This window comes from Ammodytes marinus, assembly GCF_949987685.1.
Source record: "Ammodytes marinus genome assembly, contig: scaffold_45, whole genome shotgun sequence".
NCBI classification, from domain to species: domain Eukaryota; kingdom Metazoa; phylum Chordata; class Actinopteri; order Uranoscopiformes; family Ammodytidae; genus Ammodytes; species Ammodytes marinus.
The window spans coordinates 253,263-278,648 of NW_027648444.1; the positions used below are offsets into that span (position 1 = coordinate 253,263).

General features: G+C 50.6%; 3 protein-coding genes across 5 annotated transcripts in view; 2 read left to right on the plus strand and 1 right to left on the minus strand.

Moving 5' to 3' along the window:
• The window catches only part of apc (APC regulator of WNT signaling pathway), a 38,727-nt gene extending 19,009 nt beyond the window's left edge, over positions 1–19,718 (plus strand). Inside the window, exons 4-19 of one of the 3 annotated variants that reach the window (XR_013845553.1) lie at positions 1–90; positions 932–1,040; positions 1,332–1,445; positions 2,996–3,058; positions 3,327–3,377; positions 3,788–3,874; positions 6,145–6,393; positions 6,803–6,856; positions 8,277–8,352; positions 8,687–8,782; positions 9,283–9,422; positions 9,533–9,610; positions 9,786–9,902; positions 10,428–10,642; positions 13,468–19,598; positions 19,633–19,718. The exon at positions 1–90 is cut by the window's left edge and continues 103 nt beyond it. Coding sequence is in view for 2 of the 3 variants with exons in the window: in XM_080054408.1 (XP_079910534.1) it covers positions 1–90; positions 932–1,040; positions 1,332–1,445; positions 2,996–3,058; positions 3,327–3,377; positions 3,788–3,874; positions 6,145–6,393; positions 6,803–6,856; positions 8,277–8,352; positions 8,687–8,782; positions 9,283–9,422; positions 9,533–9,610; positions 9,786–9,902; positions 10,428–10,642; positions 13,468–18,523 (6,595 nt within the window). In the remaining variant the exon portion in view is untranslated. Of the gene's footprint in view, positions 91–931; positions 1,041–1,331; positions 1,446–2,995; positions 3,059–3,326; positions 3,378–3,787; positions 3,875–6,144; positions 6,394–6,802; positions 6,857–8,276; positions 8,353–8,686; positions 8,783–9,282; positions 9,423–9,532; positions 9,611–9,785; positions 9,903–10,427; positions 10,643–13,467 lie in introns of all 3 variants that reach the window. The other 2 variants (XM_080054408.1, XM_080054409.1) reach the window with 2 other exon arrangements.
• Positions 19,719–20,723: 1,005 nt separating this feature from the next.
• ufc1 (ubiquitin-fold modifier conjugating enzyme 1) lies at positions 20,724–23,379 on the minus strand. Its single transcript, XM_080054399.1, has 3 exons — positions 23,249–23,379; positions 21,950–22,148; positions 20,724–21,256 (listed from the first exon to the last, which is right to left on the minus strand). Exons 1-3 carry the CDS (start codon positions 23,357–23,359, stop codon positions 21,060–21,062), a joined length of 507 nt encoding a protein of 168 aa, XP_079910525.1. The 5' UTR covers positions 23,360–23,379; the 3' UTR covers positions 20,724–21,059.
• A 616-nt stretch (positions 23,380–23,995) lies between these two features.
• Positions 23,996–25,386, plus strand: part of ythdc1 (YTH N6-methyladenosine RNA binding protein C1) — a gene marked incomplete at its 5' end in the record, with an annotated part of 19,965 nt that continues 18,574 nt past the window's right edge. The window contains one exon of the mRNA XM_080054398.1: positions 23,996–24,023. Within this exon, the coding sequence (XP_079910524.1) occupies positions 23,996–24,023 (28 nt within the window). The remainder of the gene's footprint in view (positions 24,024–25,386) is intronic.

The following is a 25,386-nucleotide window of genomic DNA, read 5'->3' on the forward strand; positions in this document are numbered from 1 at the left end:
CTCGGGCAGTGCGGCTTGCCCCAGGAGAGGGGCTCCGTCAGCGGGCAGAGACGGCCACGACGCCGGGCTGGAAGACATGGAGAAGGAGAGGTGAGAATCAGATTGGCTGTGTTGTAAAAGCCCTACTAACATCCTCCCTTCTACGTACTCAACATGTATATACTACATACTAAAAGCCCTACTAACGTCCTCCCTCCTACATACTCAACATGTATATACTACATACTAAAAGCCCTACTAACCTCCTCCCTCCTACATACTCAACATGTATATACTACATACTAAAAGCCCTACTGACGTCCTCCCTCCTACATACTCAACATGTATATACTACATACTAAAAGCCCTACTAACGTCCTCCCTCCTACATACTCAACATGTATATACTACATACTAAAAGCCCTTCTAACGTCCTCCCTCCTACATACTCAACATGTATATACTGCATACTAAAAGCCCTACTAACGTCCTCCCTCCTACATACTCAACGTGTATATACTACATACTAAAAGCCCTACTAACGTCCTCCCTCCTACATACTCAACATGTATATACTACATACTGTCTACTTAACCATCCATTGTGTATGTTTCGTCGGACCGTTTACACTGAAGAATACAGAAGCAATAAAGCATAAAGAAAAAAAAACTTCATTTGAAAAGACGCAATGCATTGTGGGGCGACTGAGTAGGAAAAGTATCCTATCGATCCATATGCAAAATCTTCCCGGAAGTTAGTACTCATCTGGGCATTTCTCGCCTACACAAACTCAGTAGGACGTTAGTAGGGCTTTTAGGCTAGTTTAGTGTTTAGTGGCCATGTTTGTAGTTTATATGCCTCCCACTAGCTGTGGTTTTGCGGTGTGAAGTGCCTCTCTCTGATTGGTCCGTTCCTCTGTGCCTCTCTCTGATTGGTCGCTGCTCCCTCACAGGACGCTCCTATTGGCTGAGCTGGAGAAGGAGGAGAAGGAGAAGGACTGGTACTACGCCCAGCTGCAAAACCTCACCAAGAGGATCGACAGCCTGCCACTCACCGAAAACGTAACGTAGAAGACTGTCTGTCTGTCTGTCTGTCTGTCTGTCTGTCTGTCTGTCTGTCTGTCTGTCTGTCTGTCTGTCTGTCTGTCTGCCTGTCTGTCTGTCTGCCTGCCTGCCTGTCTGTCTGTCTGTCTGTCTGTCTGTCTGTCTGTCTGTGTGTGTCTGTCTGTGATAAAAAATAAAAACATAATAAAAATGTAAGTGTTAAAACAAACTACACTTCCCATGACCCTTTGCTGTTGTGGGCCGATCACAATGTTAACGTGGTCTAACGGCGGCCATGTTTGTTTGTAGTTCACTATGCAGACGGACATGTCGAGGAGACAGCTGGAGTTTGAAGCGCGACAGATCCGATCGGCCATGGAGGAAAACCTGGGAACCTGTCAGGAGATGGAGAGGAGAGCGCAGGTTAGTATGCACACTACGCACACACAGAGCCCAGGTTAGTATGCACACTACGCACACACAGAGAGCCCAGGTTAGTATGCACACTACGCACACAGAGCTCAGGTTAGTATGCACACTACGCACACAGAGCTCAGGTTAGTATGCACACTACGCACACTACGCACACACAGAGCCCAGGTTAGTATGCACACTACGCACACAGAGCGCAGGTTAGTATGCACACTACGCACACAGAGCTCAGGTTAGTATGCACACTACGCACACAGAGCGCAGGTTAGTATGCACACTACGCACACACAGAGCGCAGGTTAGTATGCAGTATGCACACACACACACACACACACACACACAGGAGAGCTCAGGTTAGTATGCAGTATGCACGCACACAGAGACAGACAGACACACACAAGCTGTGTCTCAATACAGAGGCCACGCACTTGGTAGGACGCGGTCTCGCGGTCTATGAAGGCTATAGCCTATGAAGGCCGATTTTAAGGCCGGTTTTAAGGCCAACGAGCCTTGTTAAACGAGACGGTCTCCGCAGGTCTCGGTTTACGAGCATTTCCGGTTTACGTAACAAGCCGTTACCTTGCGTGACGACTCGCCGCTCCTGTGCTGCCTAGCAACCCTGATTGCTGCCAACGGAGACAGCCCTGTCAGCGGAGGAAAAAAGAAAAAGAAGTTGTCTACCAGACGAAAAGAAAAAAAAGTACAAGAAAAAAAGAAAGGAAGATAAAAGTTAAGAAGATGGAGCAACACGTTGCTGTTTTGTTATTTTTATTTTATTTTATGCAATCTCTGAAAAAAACGCAATGAATCATGGGATATGTTGGGCCATAAAGGATACATCTGATGCAGCCTTCAAAACCGTGAAACGAAGGCTGCATTTCACGACCGCATATGAGGAGCCTTGCAAGGAGCCTTGCAAATGGGACAGCCTTTGCGCGCCGCTATGACGCAATCGGTCTTCAAATGCAGCCTACGTAGACCGCAACCCCTGTATTGAGATTCACTCACTCACTCACTCACAGGCGAGCACAGGTTAATACACACACACTCACACAGTGATGGAGGAACATGTCAGGAGCCTTCACACACAGGATGGTATCATATGACTTATCGATCCATCTGTAAACTGAGCTGTGTGTGTGTGTGTGTGTGGGTATAACGTGTATATAATGTGTGTGTGTGTGTGTGTGTGTGTGTGTGTGTGTGTGTGTGTGTGTGTGTGTGTGTGTGTGTGTGTGTGTGTGTGTGTGTGTGTGTGTGTGTGTGTGTGTGTGTGTGTGTGTGTGTGTGTGTGTGTGTGTGTGTGTGTGTGTGTGTGTGTGGGTATAACGTGTATATAATGTGTGTGTGTGTGTGTGTGTGTGTGTGTGTGTGTGTGTGTGTGTGTGTGTGGGTATAACGTGTATATAATGTGTGTCTCTCTCTCTCTCTCTCTCTCTCTCTCTCTCTCTCTCTCTCTCTCTCTCTCTCTCTCTCTCTCTCTCTCTCTCTCTCTCTCTCTCTCTCTCTCTCTCTCTCTCTCTCTCTCTCTCTCTCTCCAGGCTCGCGTGTCTCGTATTCAGCAGATAGAGAAAGACATCCTGAGACTGGGAGCTCGACTGCAGGTAAATATAACAGACAGGCATAGGGACAGACAGACGGGGGGACAGACACAGGCAGAGGGACAGACAGACAGGCAGACATATTCTGAATCTAACTGTGGACCATGACATCATACTAGAGCTCTAGTAATTTGTGAAAAACTAGATGAACCCTGAACTCTCTGTCTCTGCCTCTCCCTTTCTCTCTCTCTGTCTCTCTCCCTCTCTCTCTCTCTCTCTCCCTCTCTCTCTCTCTACCCCCCCCCCCCCCCCCTGCCCCCTCTCTCTCTAGGTGGATGATGCTCCCGGGGCGAGCGACAGCAGTGGATTGGCTACGGTCAGTGTCAGTTAATTTCACTTCCTCATTGTTTTTCCTTTTATTTTAAAAAACGTCTTAAAGTATGGCTGCTGGAATCTCAAAACTGTTCACACAATCTATCATAGATTTTTATTTTATTTTTATTTTTTTATTTTTTAATATTTTTTAACATTATTTGAATAATTGTTTTTACTCGCTTGTTCTGTCGGTTGCATGTTTAAAAAAAAAAAATGTCCTTTTAGATTGTCTGTTTTTATTTATGAGTACACGCGTATGTTTGTTTTATGTGATTGGTGTCGACCAATCAAGGGACAAAGGATGCAAATTAGCACTTGCTACAATCCTGTATATTTACATGTAAATGTCTATTAATATGCAATGCCCCTTTTAAATAAATAAACTTAATATTTCGTTGTTTGGTTTCCCCCGTGCAGATCTCGAGCAGCCGATTGGAGCAGGAGCCGGCCGAGGAGGCGGGCTATTCAGTGCCTCGACGAATCACAAGCCACCTGGGAACCAAGGTGCGTAATCTGCCCGGTAACAGCTCGGCCATGTTTCACTGTGTGGAACGTAACAATAACAATAGACCCTGTGTTAGAAATCTCCTCCTCTTTCTCTCTCCTCTCCTCCATACTACATCTGACCATACACAGTATCTAGTTAGGATGCAGTATGCTACAACTGGGACATACTTTAACTTATTTATTTCATCCTAACATGGCTCCTTGATCTTGCCTCTTGCTTTTATACAATAAAGTCTAAGTCTTTATATCCGTCTCATCGCTGGTTGTTTTCATATGGAGGCTTCGTCGATGTGACGTCACTTCCGGTGCGCACTGGATTGTGGGTCAGAATCACCCAAATAGGATGCAGTTTTAAAAATCTTGTCCGGGTGTTAGAAAAACAGATTATTTGAATTGTAAGCCCACGAAATAAAGCAGATTGTTCAGGACTGAGAGGAAAGGTGGTCAAAGGTAACATGAGCGGTACACTTTGACCAATCAGTGCGAGGCTCCGATTCTCTGTTCTTATTGGCTGTTGGGACTGTCCATTCACTTTGGCACGACTTTGTTGGTGTAGAGCGTGTCAGGGAGGGACCATAGGGGAGGGACCAAAGAGAACAAGTGGAGCGGTTGAGGTATTTGGATTCGAATCTCTATCTCTATCCCAACTGCCATTTTCTCCCCAAATCCTCCACCCCAGCTTTAAGTAACGTTTTAAACTGGTCAATGTACTGGGCAGCTGTCAGACTCAGGGGAAGACTGCTCTCAATATATTACGTTTAAAAAGTAAAAAATTGACTTCGGGCAAGTAGAATTCAGACCCACAAAGAAAGCTTAGTGTTGATCCCTGACATGTAAAGTGGGTCAGGGCAGGACACAGTAGAGCGCTGGTCCCATCAGATGTGTGATGAATATTAAGTCTAGTTCTGTGGCTACATGTTGTTAGTCAAGGCAGGTTCATCCCTTCAGCACAGAGCAGACACAAGGCCGTTCAGAGGGCTTTAAGGGACATGAAATACACCAATAAATACATAGATTAAAATACATCAAGATTAGACGTTAGAAAATGGGTTTAAGAGTAAAAACAAAGACAATACATTAAGATTCAAGATCAGCTTCCATTAGACATCAAGTTGGCTGATCCCTGAAAACACACACACACACACACACACACACACACACACACACACACACACACACACACACACACACACACACACACACACACACACACACACACACAGCTCTGGCCAGGTCTTGTGTAGAATATTAAGCTGAGTTGACTCCCGACTCCTTCGTGCAGGGCGGAGCTGTGACAATGGGCTGGTCTCACCCGTCACCCTATTGACCAGTTAACCTTTAAGGTGCCAACACACTGCACATCGCCGCGCGACAAGTTTACATAGAAAGTCAATGCAAAGAGATGGTATATTCCCTGCTCTCCATGCTGGGGACCCATGATAAAGACATGTCTCTTTATAACAGTAGTCTAATCCAGTTTAATGCTCTCTGTTTCCCCCTACAGGTGGAGATGGTGTATTCCCTCCTCTCCATGCTGGGGACCCATGATAAAGACATGTCTCTTTATAACAGGCTGCTATCTAACAGTGTAATGCTCTCTGTGGCCCCCTACAGGTAGAGATGGTGTACTCCCTGCTCTCCATACTGCAGTAATAACAGTAGTAATGCTCTCTGTTTCCCCCTACAGGTAGAGATGGTGTACTCCCTCCTCTCCATGCTGGGGAGCCTGCTATCTAACCCAGTCTTAATGCTCTCTGTGGCCCCCTACAGGTGGAGATGGTGTACTGCAGTAATAACAGTGTTAATGCTCTCTGTTTCCCCCTACAGGTGGAGATGGTGTATTCCCTCCTCTCCATGCTGGGGACCCACGATAAAGACATGTCTCTTTATAACAGCCTGCTATCTAACCCAGTCTTAATGCTCTCTGTTTCCCCCTACAGGTGGAGATGGTGTACTGCAGTAATAACAGTCTTAATGCTCTCCGTTTCCCCCTACAGGTAGAGATGGTGTACTCCCTCCTCTCCATGCTGGGGACCCACGATAAAGACATGTCTCTTTATAACAGTAGTCTAACCCAGTCTAATGCTCTCTGTTTCCCCCTACAGGTAGAGATGGTGTACTCCCTCCTCTCCATGCTGGGGACCCATGATAAAGACGACATGTCTTATTAACAGTCTAACCCAGTCTAATGCTCTCTGTTTCCCCCTACAGGTAGAGATGATGTACTGCAGTAATAACAGTCTAATGCTCTCTGTGGCCCCCTACAGGTAGAGATGGTGTACTCCCTGCTCTCCATGCTGGGGACCCACGATAAAGACGACATGTCGCGGACGCTGCTGGCGATGTCATCGTCTCAGGACAGCTGCATCGCCATGCGGCAGAGCGGCTGTCTGCCCCTCCTCATCCAGCTGCTGCACGGCAACGACAAGGACAGCCTGCTGCTAGGCAACAGCCGCGGCAGCAAGGAGGCTCGGGCCAGGGCCTCGGCCGCTCTGCACAATATAGTGCACAGTCAGGTAAAGAACCATGTGTATACTTATTATATACTACAATATAGTGCACAGTCAGGTTATTACTTTACTTATTACTTTATAACACAGTCAGGTGATACTATATACTTAATATATATATATATATAAACTAATATAGTGCACAGTCAGGTAGAGATCTGTTTATCTATTACTTTATACTGTAGGGGAGAGTGGCCTAAGTTGTGCATTTTGGAAGTTGTGCCACCCCTTGTTTCTAGAAAACCGTGGAAGAAATTGGAAATGTGACCACATATTTAAGAAGAGCCATCCATTTGACTCATCCTGTAAAGAAGGGAGACACAAGGAATAAGATATAATCACATTTAAGCTCAAAAAACTGTGTTTTGCCTTTCAAAGTAAGGTAAGCAGCCTGTAACTCTTGTTCTCTCCTCAGCCTGACGATAAGCGAGGCCGCAGGGAGATCCGTGTGCTGCACCTGCTGGAACAGGTGAGACACTGTGAAGCTCCCTAATTCCTAACCCCTATCCCCTAACCCCTAACCCCCTCACCCCTAACTACTGTGAGGCCTGTAGTACCCTAACTCCTAACTCTCCCTTACCCCTAACACTCTAACCCTCTCCCCTCCCTGTGGGACCCTCTCTAACCCTCTCTAACCCCTAAACCTCTCCCTCCCTGTGGGACCCTCTCTAATGGCGCTTTTCCACCGCAAATGTAGCTCGACTCGACTCAACTCGACTCAGTTTAACTTGGTTTGGTAGCAGCACGGGTCGTTTTCCACCGAAAATAGTACCTCCTGAACGTGGGCGGGGTTGTCGTAAGGGGCTGAAAGCCAACTCCGGAGTCAAGTAGCAAAGCAGAAATTACGAGCAGTTGTTGCACTATTAACTGATCCAACCGCCAAAAACACGGATGAGAAATGTTTAAGAAAATACTCCCCTTGTATCTGTTTGCTAAAAGAAGTAGAAGAATATTGCTACGGGCCGTTAAAAGGGAGGGTTTGTGTCCTGATGTGTGACTGCCACACAGCTGTAGGGATGCGTCACGTACATCCCTATGCACGTAAACACGGGCATGATAAAGTTGACTGTTAAGTGCTTGTTTCAGGATACGTGTTTTCAAATGCAAGCCGTGTCTCAGCCTGAATATTTTATTGAGGTAATCAGTGCAGTCCGAGGCTTGTAATGTAATCGCTCGCTATCATGTCTGTCCCAGCTTGCTGCTATAGGCTATTTAGCCTAGCTGCTATGTCTCCTCTCGTATGTTCAAAGTAACTTCCCCAACAGCCAACACAACTGGGTGAGCTTAGCGAATATATGGAGAGAAAAAAATCGGGTCTGTGATGCAAATCAAATGAAAGCGAGCCAAAGAAGGCTGCACGCGGCGAGACAAAATACACATAAAAGTCCCGGAGAGTTGTTGAGAATCGAGGGGAGAATAATCAACAGAATGAAGGCGGCAGACGGTAGTCTCTGGCCAATCAGCGGCCGGCCGTCTGCCGACGTCACCTTTTAGCTCGACTCAGCTCGCTTGGACCCTAGAGCAAGGCGATACTAAAAAAGCAGCCGCTAGCAGGTACCAGGTACCATGAAATTGCGGTGGAAACGCCAAAAATGCGAGTTGAGTCGAGTCGAGTCGAGCTGATACCATGCGGTGGAAATGCGCCATAACCCTCTCTAACCCCTAAACCTCTCCCTCCCTGTGGGACCCTCTCTAACCCTCTCTAACCCCTAAACCTCTCCCTCCCTGTGGGACCCTCTCTAACCCTCCTAACTCCCCTCTCCCCTCTCTGTCCAGGTGAGACACTACTGTGAGGCCTGCTGGAGCCTAACCTCTAACCCTCTAACCCCTAACCCCTCTCCCCTCCCTTTGGGACCCTCCCTAACCCCCCTCTCCCCTCTCCCCCCCAGGTGAGACACTACTGTGAGGCCTGCTGGAGCTGGCAGGAAGACCATGACAGGGGAGTGGACCAGGAGGACAACCCCAGTGAGTCACACACACACACACAGACAGACAGACAGACACACACACACACACACACACAGACAATCACACACACACACACACACTACAACCAATCAGAGCAAAGCACACAGTTTGCTGTATTATAATACATTATATATATATTATACCATAGTCTGTGTGAATACTCTATTCTGATTGGCAGGAGAACATTCCATAGGTGTGGATTAACCCCTGATGTATGGACACCTAGATGGAACTGTTTACATTCTGTCCACTTTAATGCGTCGCCGCTGATTAAACTGTGTTGATAAGGGATTTATAAAGCCTAAAATACCCCCCCCCCCCTCCCCCCCAGTGCCCTCCCCGGTGGAGCATCAGATCTGTCCGGCCGTCTGCGTCCTGATGAAGCTCTCCTTTGATGAAGAGCATCGCCACGCCATGAATGAACTGGGTAAGACTGTGTGTGTGTGTGTTTGTGTGGGTGTCTGTGTGTGTGTGCGTGCGTGTGAGTGCGAATCTCAAACATTCAGGAACATTTACGCCCTGTTTACCTCTCTCTACATGTTGGTTACCTGTCTGTCTCTCCTTGTCTCTCTGTCTCAGGTGGTCTTCATGTTGTTAACCTGTCTCTCTCTGCCTGTCTCTCTCTCTCATGTTGTTAACCTGTCTCTCTCTGCCTGTCTCTCTCTCTCATGTTGTTAACCTGTCTCTCTCTCTCTCTGCCTGTCTCTCTCTCTCCCTGTCTCTCTCTCATGTTGTTTACCTGTCTCCCTGCCTGTCTCTCTCCCAGGGGGCCTCCATGTTGTTAACCTGTCTCTCTCTCTCATGTTGTTAACCTGTCTCTCTCCCTGCCTGTCTGTCTCTCTCATGTTGTTAACCTGTCTCTCTCTCTGCCTGTCTGTCTCTCTCATGTTGTTAACCTGTCTCTCTCTCTGCCTGTCTGTCTCCCAGGGGGCCTGCAGGCGGTGGCTGAGCTGCTGCAGATAGACTGTGAGATGTTCGGTCTGAGCAGTGACCACTACAGCGTGACTCTGAGGCGCTACGCCGGCATGGCCCTCACCAACCTGACCTTCGGAGACGTGGCCAATAAGGTGAGGGACGGGTCAAGGGTCAAAGGCTGGTTCCCCCATAGACACTAACCCTGCTTTCCTAATCTCATACTCTTTAACCAATCCCCTTGTCTCTTTGTCTCTCTGTCCAGGCCACTCTCTGCTCCATGAAGGGCTGTATGAGGGCCATGGTCGCTCAGCTGAAGTCTGACAGTGAAGACCTGCAGCAGGTAACACACTGTTTGTTCGTTTAAATACATTCATTTTAGATTTTTTTTTTTTTTTTAAAGAACTGAAACACACATCTGATTGGCATAATGTCTGATTGTGTGTGTGTGTGTGTGTGTGTGTCTCTCTGTGTGTGTGTGTGTGTGTGTGTGTCTCTGTGTGTGTGTGTGTGTGCAGGTGATAGCCAGTGTGCTGAGGAACCTGTCTTGGAGAGCTGATGTGAACAGTAAGAAGACTCTGCGTGAAGTCGGCAGTGTGAGGGCGCTGATGGGCTGTGCCCTGGAGGTCCAGAAGGTAAAGCTACTGTCTGTCTGTCTGTCTGTCTGTCTGTCTGTCTGTCTGTCTGTCTCTGTGTGTGTCTGTGTCTGTCTGTGTGTGTGTGTCTGTGTCTGTCTGTGTATAGAACGATCCGTCCCATCCACTCCATAGGGAGTTTGAACTTCTTCCCTCGGGTAGACGTTACAGAGTGCCAAGGGCAAATCGTAACATTTTTAAAAACTCCTTCACTCCTAAAGCAATTGGGGTACTGAACACCATGTCCCGCTGATGTGTATACTGCCACTGCTGCCCTGCTTCTTGCCCTGAAGATGTCTGTGTGTAAATGTTGTTGTTGTTGCTTTTGTTGTTGTTGTTGTTGTGTTGTCCTGCTTGTTGTTTTTTATATGAGACCAAAGACAAATCTCCACACCGTGGACAATAAAGAATTAATTAACTAACTAACTAACCTGTCTGTCTGTGTATATAACCTGTCTGTCTGTCTGTGTATATAACCTGTCTGTCTGTGTATATAACCTGTCTGTCTCTCCCCCCCCCCATTAGGAGTCCACTCTGAAGTCCGTCCTCAGTGCCCTGTGGAACCTGTCTGCCCACTGCACAGAGAACAAAGCAGACATCTGCTGTGTGGAGGGGGCCCTGGGGTTCCTGGTGGGGACCCTCACCCACCGCTCACACACCAACACGCTGGCCATCATAGAGAGCGGGGGGGGCATCCTGAGGAACGTCTCCAGCCTGATCGCCACCAACGAGGCACACAGGTGAGCTGGGGACAGACAGACAGACAGACAGACACACAGACACACAGACAGACAGACAGACAGACAGACAGACAGACAGACAGACAGGTGAGCTGGAGACACACCTGAGATAAGCCCCTTAGAGCCTGTGTAAAGGTGGAGCTGTGCTGCTCGTTACAAACTAAGAGACTTTGATGAGCCAGCGCCGTAGAGAACACATGGCAGACAGACAGGTAGAGAACGCATGGCAGGCAGACAGGTAGAGAACGCATGGCAGACAGACAGGGTTTATAGAGAACGCATGGCAGACAGACAGGGTTTATAGAGAACGCATGGCAGACAGACAGGGTTTATAGAGAACGCATGGCAGACAGACAGGTAGAGAACGCATGGCAGACAGACAGGTAGAGAACGCATGGCAGACAGACAGGTAGAGAACGCATGGCAGACAGACAGGTAGAGAACGCATGGCAGACAGGTAGAGAACGCATGGCAGACAGGTAGAGAACGCATGGCAGACAGACAGGGTTTATAGAGAATGCATGGCAGACAGACAGGTAGAGAATGCATGGCAGACAGACAGGTAGAGAATGCATGGAAGACAGACAGGTAGAGAACGCATGGCAGACAGACAGGTAGAGAACGCATGGCAGACAGACAGGTAGAGAACGCATGGCAGACAGACAGGTAGAGAACGCATGGCAGACAGACAGGTAGAGAACGCATGGCAGACAGACAGGTAGAGAACGCATGGCAGACAGACAGGTAGAGAACGCATGGCAGACAGACAGGGTTTATAGAGAATGCATTGCAGACAGACAGGTAGAGAATGCATGGCAGACAGACAGGTAGAGAACGCATGGCAGACAGACAGGTAGAGAACGCATGGCAGACAGACAGGGTTTATAGAGAATGCATTGCAGACAGACAGGTAGAGAATGCATTGCAGACAGACAGGTAGAGAATGCATGGCAGACAGACAGGTAGAGAACGCATGGCAGACAGACAGGTAGAGAACGCATGGCAGACAGACAGGTAGAGAATGCATTGCAGACAGACAGGTAGAGAACGCATGGCAGACAGGTAGAGAACGCATGGCAGACAGACAGGTAGAGAATGCATTGCAGACAGACAGGGTCCTACCATAGAGAACGCATGGCAGACAGACAGGTAGAGAATGCATGGCAGACAGACAGGGTTTATAGAGAATGCATGGCAGACAGACAGGTAGAGAATGCATTGCAGACATACAGGGTTTATAGAGAATGCATGGCAGACAGACAGGTAGAGAATGCATGGCAGACAGACAGGTTCTACCATAGAGAATGCATTGCAGTTGTGTCTTACTCTCTTCTCCCTGGGTTGTGTCTCACTCTCTTCTCCCTGGGTTGTGTCTCTTCTCCCTGGGTTGTGTCTCTTCTCCCTGGGTTGTGTCTCTTCTCCCTGGGTTGTGTCTTACTCTCTTCTCCCTGGGTTGTGTCTCTCTCCCTGGGTTGTGTCTCTTCTCCCTGGGTTGTGTCTTACTCTCTTCTCCCTGGGTTGTGTCTCTCTCCCTGGGTTGTGTCTTACTCTCTTCTCCCTGGGTTGTGTCTCTTCTCCCTGGGTTGTGTCTTACTCTCTTCTCCCTGGGTTGTGTCTCTCTCCCTGGGTTGTGTCTCTTCTCCCTGGGTTGTGTCTTACTCTCTTCTCCCTGGGTTGTGTCTCTCTCCCTGGGTTGTGTCTCTTCTCCCTGGGTTGTGTCTTACTCTCTTCTCCCTGGGTTGTGTCTCTCTCCCTGGGTTGTGTCTTACTCTCTTCTCCCTGGGTTGTGTCTCTTCTCCCTGGGTTGTGTCTTACTCTCTTCTCCCTGGGTTGTGTCTCTCTCCCTGGGTTGTGTCTCTTCTCCCTGGGTTGTGTCTTACTCTCTTCTCCCTGGGTTGTGTCTCTCTCCCTGGGTTGTGTCTCTTCTCCCTGGGTTGTGTCTCTCTCCCTGGGTTGTGTCTTACTCTCTTCTCCCTGGGTTGTGTCTCTCTCCCTGGGTTGTGTCTCTTCTCCCTGGGTTGTGTCTCTTCTCCCTGGGTTGTGTCTTACTCTCTTCTCCCTGGGTTGTGTCTCTCTCCCTGGGTTGTGTCTTACTCTCTTCTCCCTGGGTTGTGTCTCTTCTCCCTGGGTTGTGTCTCTTCTCCCTGGGTTGTGTCTCTCTCCCTGGGTTGTGTCTCTTCTCCCTGGGTTGTGTCTCTTCTCCCTGGGTTGTGTCTTACTCTCTTCTCCCTGGGTTGTGTCTCTCTCCCTGGGTTGTGTCTCTTCTCCCTGGGTTGTGTCTCTCTCCCTGGGTTGTGTCTCTTCTCCCTGGGTTGTGTCTCTTCTCCCTGGGTTGTGTCTCTTGTCCCTGGGTTGTGTCTCTCTCCCTGGGTTGTGTCTCTCTCCCTGGGTTGTGTCTTACTCTCTTCTCCCTGGGTTGTGTCTGACTCTCTTCTCCCTGGGTTGTGTCTCTTCTCCCTGGGTTGTGTCTCTTCTCCCTGGGTTGTGTCTCTTCTCCCTGGGTTGTGTCTCTTCTCCCTGGGTTGTGTCTTACTCTCTTCTCCCTGCGTTGTGTCTCTTCTCCCTGGGTTGTGTCTCTTCTCCCTGGGTTGTGTCTCTTGTCCCTGGGTTGTGTCTCTTGTCCCTGGGTTGTGTCTCTTCTCCCTGGGTTGTGTCTCCTCTCCCTGGGTTGTGTCTCTTCTCCCTGGGTTGTGTCTCCTCTCCCTGGGTTGTGTCTTACTCTCTTCTCCCTGGGTTGTGTCTTACTCTCTTCTCCCTGGGTTGTGTCTTACTCTCTTCTCCCTGGGTTGTGTCTTACTCTCTTCTCCCTGCGTTGTGTCTTGCAGACAGATCCTGCGTGACCACGGCTGCCTGCCGACGCTGCTGCAGCACCTGAAGTCCCACAGCCTGACCATCGTGTCCAACGCGTGTGGAACGCTCTGGAACCTGTCGGCGCGCGATGCCAAGGACCAGGATGCATTATGGGAGCTGGGCGCCGTGGGGATGCTACGGAACCTCATCCACTCACGCCACAAGATGATAGCTATGGGCAGCGCCGCGGCTCTGCGCAACCTGATGGCTAACCGGCCCGCGCGCTACAAGGACGCTAGTGTGGTGTCTCCGGGGGCGGGCGCGCCCTCGCTGCACGCCCGCAAGCAGAAGGCTTTGTTTGAGGAGCTGGACGCGCAGCAGCTGTCCGAGACCTTCGACAACATCGACAACCTCAGCCCCAAAGCCGCGCACAGGAAGGGGCGAGGCTGCGGCGGCGCTAACCCCAGCGCGCCGCGGGCCTATGCTAACACCCCGGTGCTGTCCAGCCCGAAGCACGCGGCGGCGCAGCGCGGCGAGGAGCCGTACCGCGTGTTCCCGCCTAGCGTGCGCGCCTCCAGCGACAGCCTCAACTCCGTCACCAGCGCCGACGGTTACGGTAACCGGGGGAAGACCAAGCCGTCCGCCGAGCCGCTGTACTCGTCTGACGAGGCGAAGTGCTGCGTGTACAGGAAGTACCCGGCCGACCTCGCACACAAGATCCGCAGCGCCAACCACCTGGACGACGGCGCGGAGCTGGACACGCCCATCAACTACAGCCTGAAGTATTCTGACGAGCAGCTGAACTCCGGCCGGCAGAGCCCCAGCCCCAACGACCCCGACCCCCGCGACCCCCGCGACCCCCGGGTCCGCAGGCGCCCCGAGGCCGGAGAGTCGCCGCAGCGCTACGGCGCTAGCACGGCGCCGGCTAGCTACGAGGCCGCGGCGGAGCAGCCGATCGACTACAGTCTGAAGTACGACGGCGCCCGCAAAGAGCCCGCCCCCCCGGCCCCCGAGGCGCCTAGCAACAAGCTCCGCCCCCCGGCGCCGGCAACAGCCAGTAGGAAGAGCCAGCAGGAGATCACTCAGACCTACTGCGTGGAGGACACGCCCATCTGCTTCTCCCGCGGCTCCTCCCTCTCCTCGCTGTCCTCCGACGACGAGGACGCTGAGGTCATCAACCGGCGACGCAGGGGCGGCAGCGTCGTCTGCGGCAACGACTACCCCGTCGTCTGCGGCAACGACTACCCCACGCTGCCCGTGAGCGAGAAAGACGCTCAGCAGCAGCGCAAAGAGGCCGAGAGTCAGACCGCCTCTAACGCAGCGTCATCATCACGCGCCCGGCGCAGCCACCACCACCACCACAACGCATCATCCTCCGGCGCCCGGACCCCCAAGAGCCCCCCGGAGGCGCCCTACGCCCAGGAGACGCCCCTCATGTTCTCCCGCTGCACCTCGGTCTCCTCGCTGGACTCCTTCTCCACCTCCTCCATCGTGAGCTCGGTGCGCTCCAGCGAGCCCTGCAGCGGCGAGCCCTCCGGCGTGGTGTCGCCCTCAGACCTGCCCGACAGCCCGGGCCAGACCATGCCTCCCAGCCGCGCCAAGACGCCGCCCCCGCCGCTACACGCCAAGGAGCAGCAGAAGAAGAGCGGGGAGGAGAGCGACGTGCTGATGCACTTTGCCACGGAGTCCACGCCGCACGGCTTCTCCCGCGCGTCCAGCCTCAGCGCCCTGAGCGTGGACGAGCCCTTCATCTCCTCTCTGAGCGCGCTCAGTCCAGACCAGGCGCAGCCGGATGACCTCATCGACCAGTCTGACGATGATGACGACATAGAGATCCTGGAGGCCTGCATCAACATGGCCATGCCCAAGTCCTCTCGCAAACCAAAGAAACAGCAGCAAGCGCCGCCACGGAAACAGAGCCAGCTTCCTGTTTACAAGCTCCTCCCCCCTCAGAGCCGCAGCCAACCACAGGCGAGGAAAGACGCTGCGCCGGAGGACCTGCCCCGGGTCTACTGCGTGGAAGGAACGCCGCTCAACTTCTCCACCGCCACCTCGCTCAGTGACCTCACCATCGACTCCCCGCCCAATGAGGAGGCAGCAGCAGGCTTAGCCCCGCCCCCTGAGCCCCCCCGGCGCTCTGCAGCCCCTCCCCCGCCCCCCCCGCGCCGTGCCGCCCCCCCCGAGGGAGAGAACGGAGAGGACATCCTGGCCGAGTGCATCAGCGCCGCCATGCCCAAAGCCAAACCCAGGAAACCCATCAGGACGTCTTCTATCAGCGACCAGATCCATGCCACGCCCCTTTCTGTCCAGACCACGCCCCTTCCACCACAAGCCCCTCCCCTCGGCTACCAAGCCCCTCCCCTCGGCCCTCAGCTGCAGCAGAAGAAGAAGCCGACGTCTCCGGTGAAGCCGATGCCGCAGCGCGCTCCTTACGGCGTGGCTAACACCGCGGCAGCTAAAGCTAAGCCCGGGTTCGCCTTCGACTCGCCGCGGCACTACACGCCCATCGAGGGCACGCCATGCTGCTTCTCACGCAACGACTCGCTCAGCTCGCTGGACTTCGACCCGGAGGAGGAAACCAGAGAAGAAGAAACCAGGAAGAGGAAGCAGCAGACGGCCGCCGTGCTCCCTCGAACCAAACCGACGACAACCGCCCCGAACACTACGACTGCTAACACTAACCCTACCGCGGCTAACCCAACAACGGCTAACCCTACCACAGCTATCCCCAAACCAGCCGTTAGCCCCAAACCAGCCGTTAGCCCCAAACCGGCCGTTAGCCCCAAACCGGCCGCTAGCACGTCTGACGAGCAGCAGCGGTTCTGCATCGAGGACACGCCCGTCTGCTTCAGCAGGAACTCCTCGCTCAGCTCGCTCAGCGACATCGACCAGGAAAACAACAACAAAGAGTTCGCCCCCCCGCCGCCTCAGGCCCCCGCTGACCCCGAGGCCCCTCCCCCTGAGGACAAGCCGCTGGAAGCTAACGCTAAGCCGCGGCTAGGCTACGCGCCCAGAGCCTTCTGCGTGGAGGACACGCCCGTCTGCTTCTCCAGGAACTCCTCGCTCAGCTCTCTGAGCATCGACTCGGAGGACGACCTGCTCGCCGAGTGCATCAGCTCCGCCATGCCCAAGAAGAAGAAGAAGGCGGCTAGCGCCTCGCAGGCGGCTAGCGCCTCGCAGGCGGCTAGCGCATCACTTCCTGCTAACGCACCACCTCCTGCTAACGCATCACTTCCTGCTAACGCATCACTTCCTGCCCCCACAGCTGATGACAGCGTGCTGCAGGAGGAGGAGCCTCCCAGAAGCCCCGCCTCCCCGGACTCCGAGTCGTTTGATTGGAAGGCGATCCAGGAAGGAGCGAACTCCATCGTGAGCAGTCTGAACGCCGCGGCAACCTCGTTGTCACGGCAGCCGTCGTCAGACTCCGACTCCGTTCTGTCGCTGCCGTCGGTTGGTTCCCCGTTCCACCTGCCGACCAATCAGAGAGCAGCAGAGCAGGAACAGGAAGTGAAGCGCGGCGCCCGGATCCTGAAGGCCGGCGAGCGCACCACGCTAGAGGCCAAGCAGACGCAGGAAGCAGAAGAAGAAGAGAAGGCGCTGCGCGGCGGGAAGAAGGTCTATAAGAGTCTGATCACCGGCCGGCCGCGGGGGGGCGAGCCCGCCGCCAGGGGGAGGAGCAAACCCCGAGCCTCCCACATCAAGCCTCCCAACACTAACCCAGGAAGCACCCACATAAAGCCTCCCAACACTAACCCAGGAAGCACCCACATAAAGCCTCCCAACACTAACCCAGGAAGCACCCACATCAAGCCTCCTAACACTAACCCAGGAAGCAGCGACGCCTCGCGGGACTCCACCCCCTCTCGCCCAGCGGCCAATCAGAAGGGAGTGAAGCCGCCGCGCACCGCGTCCCCGGGCAGCGCGTCATCGTCCTCCTCGTCCTCCAGAACCAACCAGAGCCGGAGGGGCGGGGCCATCCCACGCAGCGAGTCGGCGCCGCGGGTCGGTGGGGCTAACGCTAACGTCAACACGCCGAGGGGAGGGGCTAAGCCTGGCAAGAAGGCTGAGCCGGAGAAGAAGGAGGCGGAGTCAGAGCGTAAAGGGGAGGGGCCTGAGAAGCCGGCGCTGGTCCGCCAGTCGACGTTCATCAAAGAGGCTCCGAGTCCCACGCTGAAGAGGAAGCTGGAGCAGGAGCTGAGCCCCGAAGCTAACGCCAACGCCTCGCCGCGGAGACACGACCTGAACCGCTCGCACTCCGAGAGCCCGTCACGCCCACAGGAAGTGACCTCATCGCGCTTCAGCCGGACAGGAACCTGGAAGCGGGAAAACACCGGCGGCTCAAACGGCGGGAAACACTCGACGTCGCTGCCGCGCGTCGGGACGTGGAAGAGAACGGGAAGCTCCTCCTCCATCCTGTCGGCCTCCAGCGAGTCCAGCGACAGGGGGAGGGGCCAGGAGGAGGTGACATCATCAAAGGGGAGGGGCCAGGAGGAGGTGACATCATCAAAGGGGAGGGGCCAGGAGTCCCAGGGCACCTGGAGGAGGTCTAAGGCCGGCGAGGGCGGCGTGCGGTCGGACCGGGCGGAGGACGTATGGGTCCGTCTGGAGGATTGTCCCGTGAACAACCCGCGGTCCGGCTCGTCCTGCTCCGCGCGCTCGCCGGTCGCTAACGCGCCGCCTGTCATAGATAGCCCCGCCCCTAGCAACCCGCCTAGCAACCCGCCCTCTAGAATCCCCTCCAGCTCCTCCTCCTCCAACCTGAACCTGCGGCGCAGCTGTGAGAGCCTTGACGACAGGCGCCTTGACGACAGGCCGACGCCCACCGAGCGGCCGCAGCAGCCGCAGCAGCGTGGGGCGCCGCAGCGCAGCGGGGCGGTGGCGGCGCGCGTTAGCCCCTTTAACTACACGCCCAGCCCCCGCAAGAGCAGCGAGGTCACTCCAAGCTCCACCCCCACCCCTCCCCCCTCCACCACTCCCCCCACTCGCCCCTCCCTCATCCCAACGCCCGTCGCTAAGAAACGGGAACCCAAGGCCGGGGAGGGGGAGGGCAGCGGCGGGGAGAGGGGGTCTTACATCGTCACCTCAGTGTGAACACAAGCAGCACTGTGCTCTGGACTGAATGGGTTAGGTTAGGACTCAGAATGGACTGTAACCTGCAGAATGGGTTAGGTTAGGACTCAGAATGGACTGTAACCTGCAGAATGGGTTAGGTTAGGACTCAGAACGGACTGTAACCTGCAGAATGGGTTAGGTTAGGACCCAGAACGGACTGAGAAAGGACTGACATGTAAATATTAAGTGATTGTGTACAGCAACAGGAAGTGAATCTGTATTTAAGCCCCGCCCTCTGCCCGTTCCCTCCCCTCTGATTGGTTAATCCAGACGGACTGTAACAGAATGGACATAACGGAGCAAAACTCTAACGACGATCTTTTTATGTTTTTATACTAAATAATGTGTAGCGCTTAGCTCCACCCCCGTCTGCCTGAGCCCCCGCATGGCCCCTCCCCCCCACACACACACCTTAACAATGCTGTTACCACGGTGACATAACGATGACATAACCATGATGACATAACAATATTCCTGCTGTAGCTGTCTGGAAGCGTTCCTGTTTGTTTGATGAAGTTCTGAAAAAATAAATTCTTCTGAAATTTTCAAAAACTAAAATGAATAATGTCTTCAAGTCGCTCCGAGGAACTTTTAAATATTTCTGAAACAGTTTAATGTTTTCCTCTGATGATCATAAATTACATGTAACAGCAAAACGAGACCAATCAGTGCAAAGAATGCTATTTTTATATAGTTTTTCTTAATGCCTTTGTCATGGGTATACGCTCACCCAGGAACAACAGCTGGCGTGGTACAAACACTACCGCTTTAGTCCAAAGGGGGGCGCTAGAATGAACACACTGAAAGTTCCTCGGAGCAGCTGTAATGTTGGCCTCGTTGGTCGTTTAGCTGCTGAGATGTAAAAACTAAACGGAGGAGAGAAGATCATTTCAGAACTTCAGACATCACTAAGTTTCAGTTTGTGAATTTTAAATGAGAATTCTTCTGTCGCCTTGGAAACGAGTTACACTGTAAAATGTAAGTTATTGCTGTAAAACCTTTTCTCTTTGACGCACATAATTTAAAACTTAAACTGATTTTTGCCAAAAAAAAAGTTTCGTGTGTTATTATCACGGTGAACAATAAAGTTTCCAGTGTTATTATCACGGTGAACAATAAAGCTAAACGTTTAGGTTCAAACCGCCTGCTGTCTGTTTGTGTCCACGACGGGAACTCCAACAAATATAAAGTGTGGGGCTGTGTCTGGGGCTGTCTGGGGCTGTGTCTGGGGCTGTCTGGGTATGTGTCTGGGTATGTGTCTGGGTACATTTCATATGTATATGTTTGTAAACCAAACTGTGGGCCCTGCTGCTGTAAACAACAGTGAAAGCCTGCAGTTAGTTTACTAAACATATTTTCTCTACATGTAATTCTTAGTGTTGAATAATTCTATCATCATAAATCAAATTATTTTGAGGAACCTGGAACCAAACGTTAAGACTAGAATATGTTTGTAAACCAAACTGTGGGCCCTGCTGCTGTAAACAACAACAGTGAAACAGTAACTTTTCAGGAAGCTTTCTAACTTCAAACAGTGTTCCAGGGATCACATTTTCCTGTGAGGAAAGTTTGTCTATTCAGTTATGAGAATAAACCTTAGAAAATGTTTCACTTCTCTGACACACAAAGTTACACACTGCAGCTTTAACACACACACACACACACACACACAGTTACACAGTGAGCCTTTAACCTGCTAGTTTCACCAGACTGTCAGTCAGGAATATATTCAGTTAAATATTAGATTTGATGTTCAGAGACTACCCCGCATGTTCACTGTCTCTGGTTTTACTCTTTAGTGACATATGTTTGAGTAGAATGAACATTTTGATTTTATAATATAAACTGCTGACAACATTTCTACCAAATTCACAATAAAAATGTTGTCATTCAAAGCATTTTCAATAAGTAATGTAGAGATGAAGATTTAAAAAAAATACAGTATGGGGGCGCCCTTAGCTCAGTTGGTAGGGCGTCCCCCCCCCATGGGCCTCGGCCAGCAGCGGACCCGGGTTTGATTCCAGCCCGCGGTCGTTCTCTGCATGTCACTCCCCTCTCTGCCCCATTTCAACTCTGTCTCTACACTATCAATAAAGCATAAAAATGCCAAAAAAAATCTTTAAAAAAATAAATAAATCCAGACTGGTCTCTGAATGAATGAGACTCTGATGCTGCAACAGACAGTTCAAGGTGATTTATTCTGTTTGTACATTGTGAATATAATATTAATCATCTTCAATTAAATCATTTGAGTTCATTAATGACTTTGTGACTGAGAGAGAGAGGGAGGGAGGGAGAGAGACGGAGAGAGAGGGAGACAGAGAGACGGAGACGGAGAGAGAGATAGAGAGAGGGAGGGAGGGAGAGAGACGGAGAGAGAGATAGAGAGAGGGAGGGAGGGAGAGAGACGGAGAGAGCGACAGAGAGAGGGAGACGGAGAGAGAGCGAGAGGTAGAAAGAGAGAGATAGACAGAGAGAGAGACAGACAAAGAGAGAGACAGTTGTGGCTGTGCTGTCACTCATTTCCCTGCCCCTCCTTGTGCACCACCAGTCCTTTCTGGATGAGGTCGGGTATCTCCACGGCGAGCCACGGCGCCAGACCGAGCGCCATCAGGTGAGCCAGGCCGAAGCGAGGCGCGTTACGAGCCCACAGCGGGGCAAAGTGGTCCGTCAGGCAGATCTTCCCCCCTCGGTACATCTTGGCCGTCTTACCTGGTGGGAGAAATTAAACGATGGCATTGATTGACCTTTCACACCTTTCATGAGTCATGACATACAAGGCACTAAGAATAACATCAGAACTTAGATTAGCTACAGTTTCGGAAAAAATGAAGAGACAACTCCAAATGTTCAGTGTCTGGTTTTACTCTTTAGAGGCATATGTTTGAGTAAAATGAACATTTTGGTTTTATAATATGAACTACTGACAATATTTCTAACAAATTCACAATAAAAATATTGTCATTTAGAGCATTTTTAATAAGTAATGTAGAGATGAAGATTGAAGAAAAATCCAGACTGGTCTCTGAATGGTTTCCGGGGCTGTATATAAAAAAAAAATGATTATAAAAATAGACAAAAATATAGTAAAGCTGGGCCGCTCCGGTGGTGTAGTGGATAGAGTGTGTACCATATCGGCTCCGGCCTTCGTTGCAGTGGTCGCGGGTTCAAATCCGACCCGTGGACCTTTACTGCAGGTCATCCCCCCTCTCTCTCTCTCTCTCTCTCTCTCTGTCTCCCCATTTCAACTCTGTACTGTCTAATAAAGCTTGAAAATGACAACAACAAAAAAATCTAACAAATAAAATAAAGTGAAGTTGCTGGTTGCTCCCCAAATCCTCCACCCCAGCTTTGAAGTTGGCGTAAAAATAGACAAAAATAAATGTAGTAAACTGTGTGTGTTACCGTCGAGCTCGGGCACAGCCAGCTCGGGCGCGGTGTCGGGGTAGGTGACGGGCAGGTCGAACTCCAGGCTGAAGTCGTAACGCATCAGCTCATGGATGAACCAGCACGTTCCCGTCCAGCGCGTCCCGTCTGCGTTACTCTCCAAACGGAACCAGTCGTTATCCGAGTCTTTGTTCGCCTGCACCGCGTGGATCAGGACCTGGGAGAGAGAGAGAGACAGAGTTAGAGCACATACACAGTAACACACACAGGGTTAGTGCATTTACACACACACACGGTTTATGGATGGAAAGGGTCAGAATTTGGCGTAAACAACATGAAAGTATGGATCCATCCTGCCATGCACCATCAACCATGCCATGTTCAAAGTCACCTAAACCCCCTTTCTTCTCCTTTCTTCTCCATTCTGATGCTCAGTTTGAACTCCAGTACATTGTCTTGACCACGTCTACCTGCCTAGCTGCATTATGTTGCTGCCATGTGATTGGCTGAGTAGCTATTTAGTTTACAAGCAGTTGAACCGGTGTATTGAACCGGTGTACCGAATAACGTGTGTCTGGTGCGTGGTACATATGGTTAGTTATAACACACAGGGTTAGTTCTACTGCAGTGTAGGTTCATAGATAGTATAATAAGGGTTAGGTTCATAGATAGTATAATAAGGGTTAGGTTCATAGAGAGTATAATGAAAGGGTTAGGTTCCTCTTTCTGACAGATGTTATCCTGCTTCCTGCCCCGGTGTTGCACCGAAAGCTGTGACCTGTCAGAATGTGTGACCCGAGAGGGCGCTGTTCTTATTTCTTAATAACTTATTTCAATAGACTTTAGGCATATAACAACCCAGTCTCACAGAGAAATGTTTTAATACTTATGTTGGTCCACAGCTGAAAACATAGTCTCACAAAAACATCCCTGACTGCAATGAGAGATTATTAAGTTGTTTGCTTCAGATTTAAAATTATTGCGCAGTGGAAAAAGTTTAGCCTACACATTTCACTGTGATGGGTAACTGGGTTGGTTATTCACCTTTAAAAAAACAATCTGACCATTTCAGTGCCAATTTTGAGAAACTTCTACGATTTGCGCAATGGACCAACGTTTTTACAAAGCCTATATTTCACTATGAGAGACTGGGTTAATCAATAAGAACACACATTCTGACAGGTCACAGCTTTCGGTGCAACACCGGGACCACAGGTGAGAATGAGCTGATAGCTAACAGTGCTGCTGCTAAGGCGCTGCGCATCGTCCCTGATGAATAAACAGATAAACAGATAAATATAACTAGTGGATCAGAACCTGGTATTCTTCCTTCAGTCTCTGCGGCCACAGTGCGCGGTCCCGCGGCCCCGCGTGCGTCTTGAGCAGCGGGATCTGCGCTACCGCTCTGCGCGTCGCCTCGTCCGCCATCTTGGATCCAAACAGACACGTCACCCTGACGTCACCGGGCCGAGAGGCTTCATGTGTCCTTTCAAAACAAAAGCCCCAAAGATTTAAAACGTCTGAACAACATGTAGTGCGTGTGACTGACCGCCGGGGAGCAGCAGAGAAACACAGCGCTGTCTGTCTCCTACTGTCTATTAACCCGAAGAAGAAGAAGAAGAATCGTAGTGTCAAATCAAATCAGTTTTATTTGTGAAGCCCAAAATCATCCGTTATATCGTATCTATGAGAATCCAATTCTATTTAGTTTCTCAGGGACTCATTTGTTTGGAAAAACATAGAATAAAGGGTTGTAATTATTTTAAAATGATTATCATTATTGTTTCGTATGGACTGGGAGGTTGTTATTGGTTCCGCTCCAGCAGGGGGCGGTAATGCATCAACACGTTGTTCAACCGACCGCGAGTAAACACCGTGCAGAAGAAGAACCCCCGCTCCGCCATTTTCTGCCCTCCGCCGCTGCGCTTTGTTTTCTCTGTTTATCTTCAGTCTGACGTTAAACACAGTAAAACACTCATTCATTCATTTATAACATTCCTCCTCAAAACCGTGTGAGCTGAGCGGCGCGTCAGAGCTACGTCACAGCCGCGTCACAGCTGAGTGATGGCGGCAGAACGGCGCGAGGACAAAGGTGAGCCCGTTAGCCCGTTAGCTCAGCGATAGCATGTCTGTCTTTGTTCTTCCATTCAGCTGCAGATCGATAAATAATAATAATAATCAGTCGTGTTTGGGTTTATGATATCAGACGTGAACGCGCTTAGTACGGACCCGTTAGTTCACGAGCGGCATGCGCGTCCCCGAGGCGTGTATTATATGATGCTAAAGCTAAAGCTAACAACAGGCTGCGTTTGTTGTTCTAATCGGTGAGCTGATCAGTTTCACATGTGATCAATAGTCCCCCCCCCACTGGTTAGGCTGGTTGATGTGTGTGTAAGACCACACAGACACACAGTGACACACACACACAGTGAGACAGACACACACACACACACACACACACACACACAGTGATACACACACACACACACACACACACACACAGTGATACACACACACACACACACACACAGTGATACACACACACACACACACACACCTAAATGAAGGGAGAACATACGCTTTAAAATGAAACGATGGTTTACGTTCTAAGGACATTGTATAACTACAGGTAACTGTTGAGCAGAAAATAGAAAGAGCAACAAATAATGTTTCAATAATAATAATGCTTTTTTTTAGATAATTTTTTGGCATATCTTAGGCTTTATGAGACAGAGTTGTGATGGGACAGAGACTGCTGGAGGCTAGATTCACTAGGGTCACGCTCTAACCACTACACCATGAGCGCCCCATAATAATAATAATAATAATAATAATAATAATAATAACAATGATAATAATAATGATAATAATAATAATAATGATAATAGTAATAATAATAATAATAATAATAATAATAATAATGACAATAATAATAATAATAATAACAATGATAATAATAATGATAATAATAATAATAATAATGATAATAGTAATAATAATAATAATAATAATAATAATAATAATAATGATAATAATAATAATAATATTTTTTTAATAATATTGATGTCGTTGTGATGTCATTAATGTGGTGAAATCAGAAGTAATAATAATGTTTTTTTTTTTTTTATATATATATTTTTTTTGTCATTGTTATGCTTTATTGATAGTGTAGAGACAGAGTTGAAATGGGGCAGAGAGGGGAGTGACATGCAGAGATCGACCGCGGGCTGGAATAGAACCCGGGTCTGCTGCTGGCCGAGGCCCATGGGGGGGGGACGCCCTACCAACTGAGCTAAGGGCCCATGGGGGGGACGCCCTACCAACTGAGCTAAGGGCCCATGGGGGGGGGGACGCCCTACCAACTGAGCTAAGGGCCCATGGGGGGGACGCCCTACCAACTGAGCTAAGGGCGCCCCCCCCCCCAGGAGTAATAATAATGTTGAATTGGTGTTTTG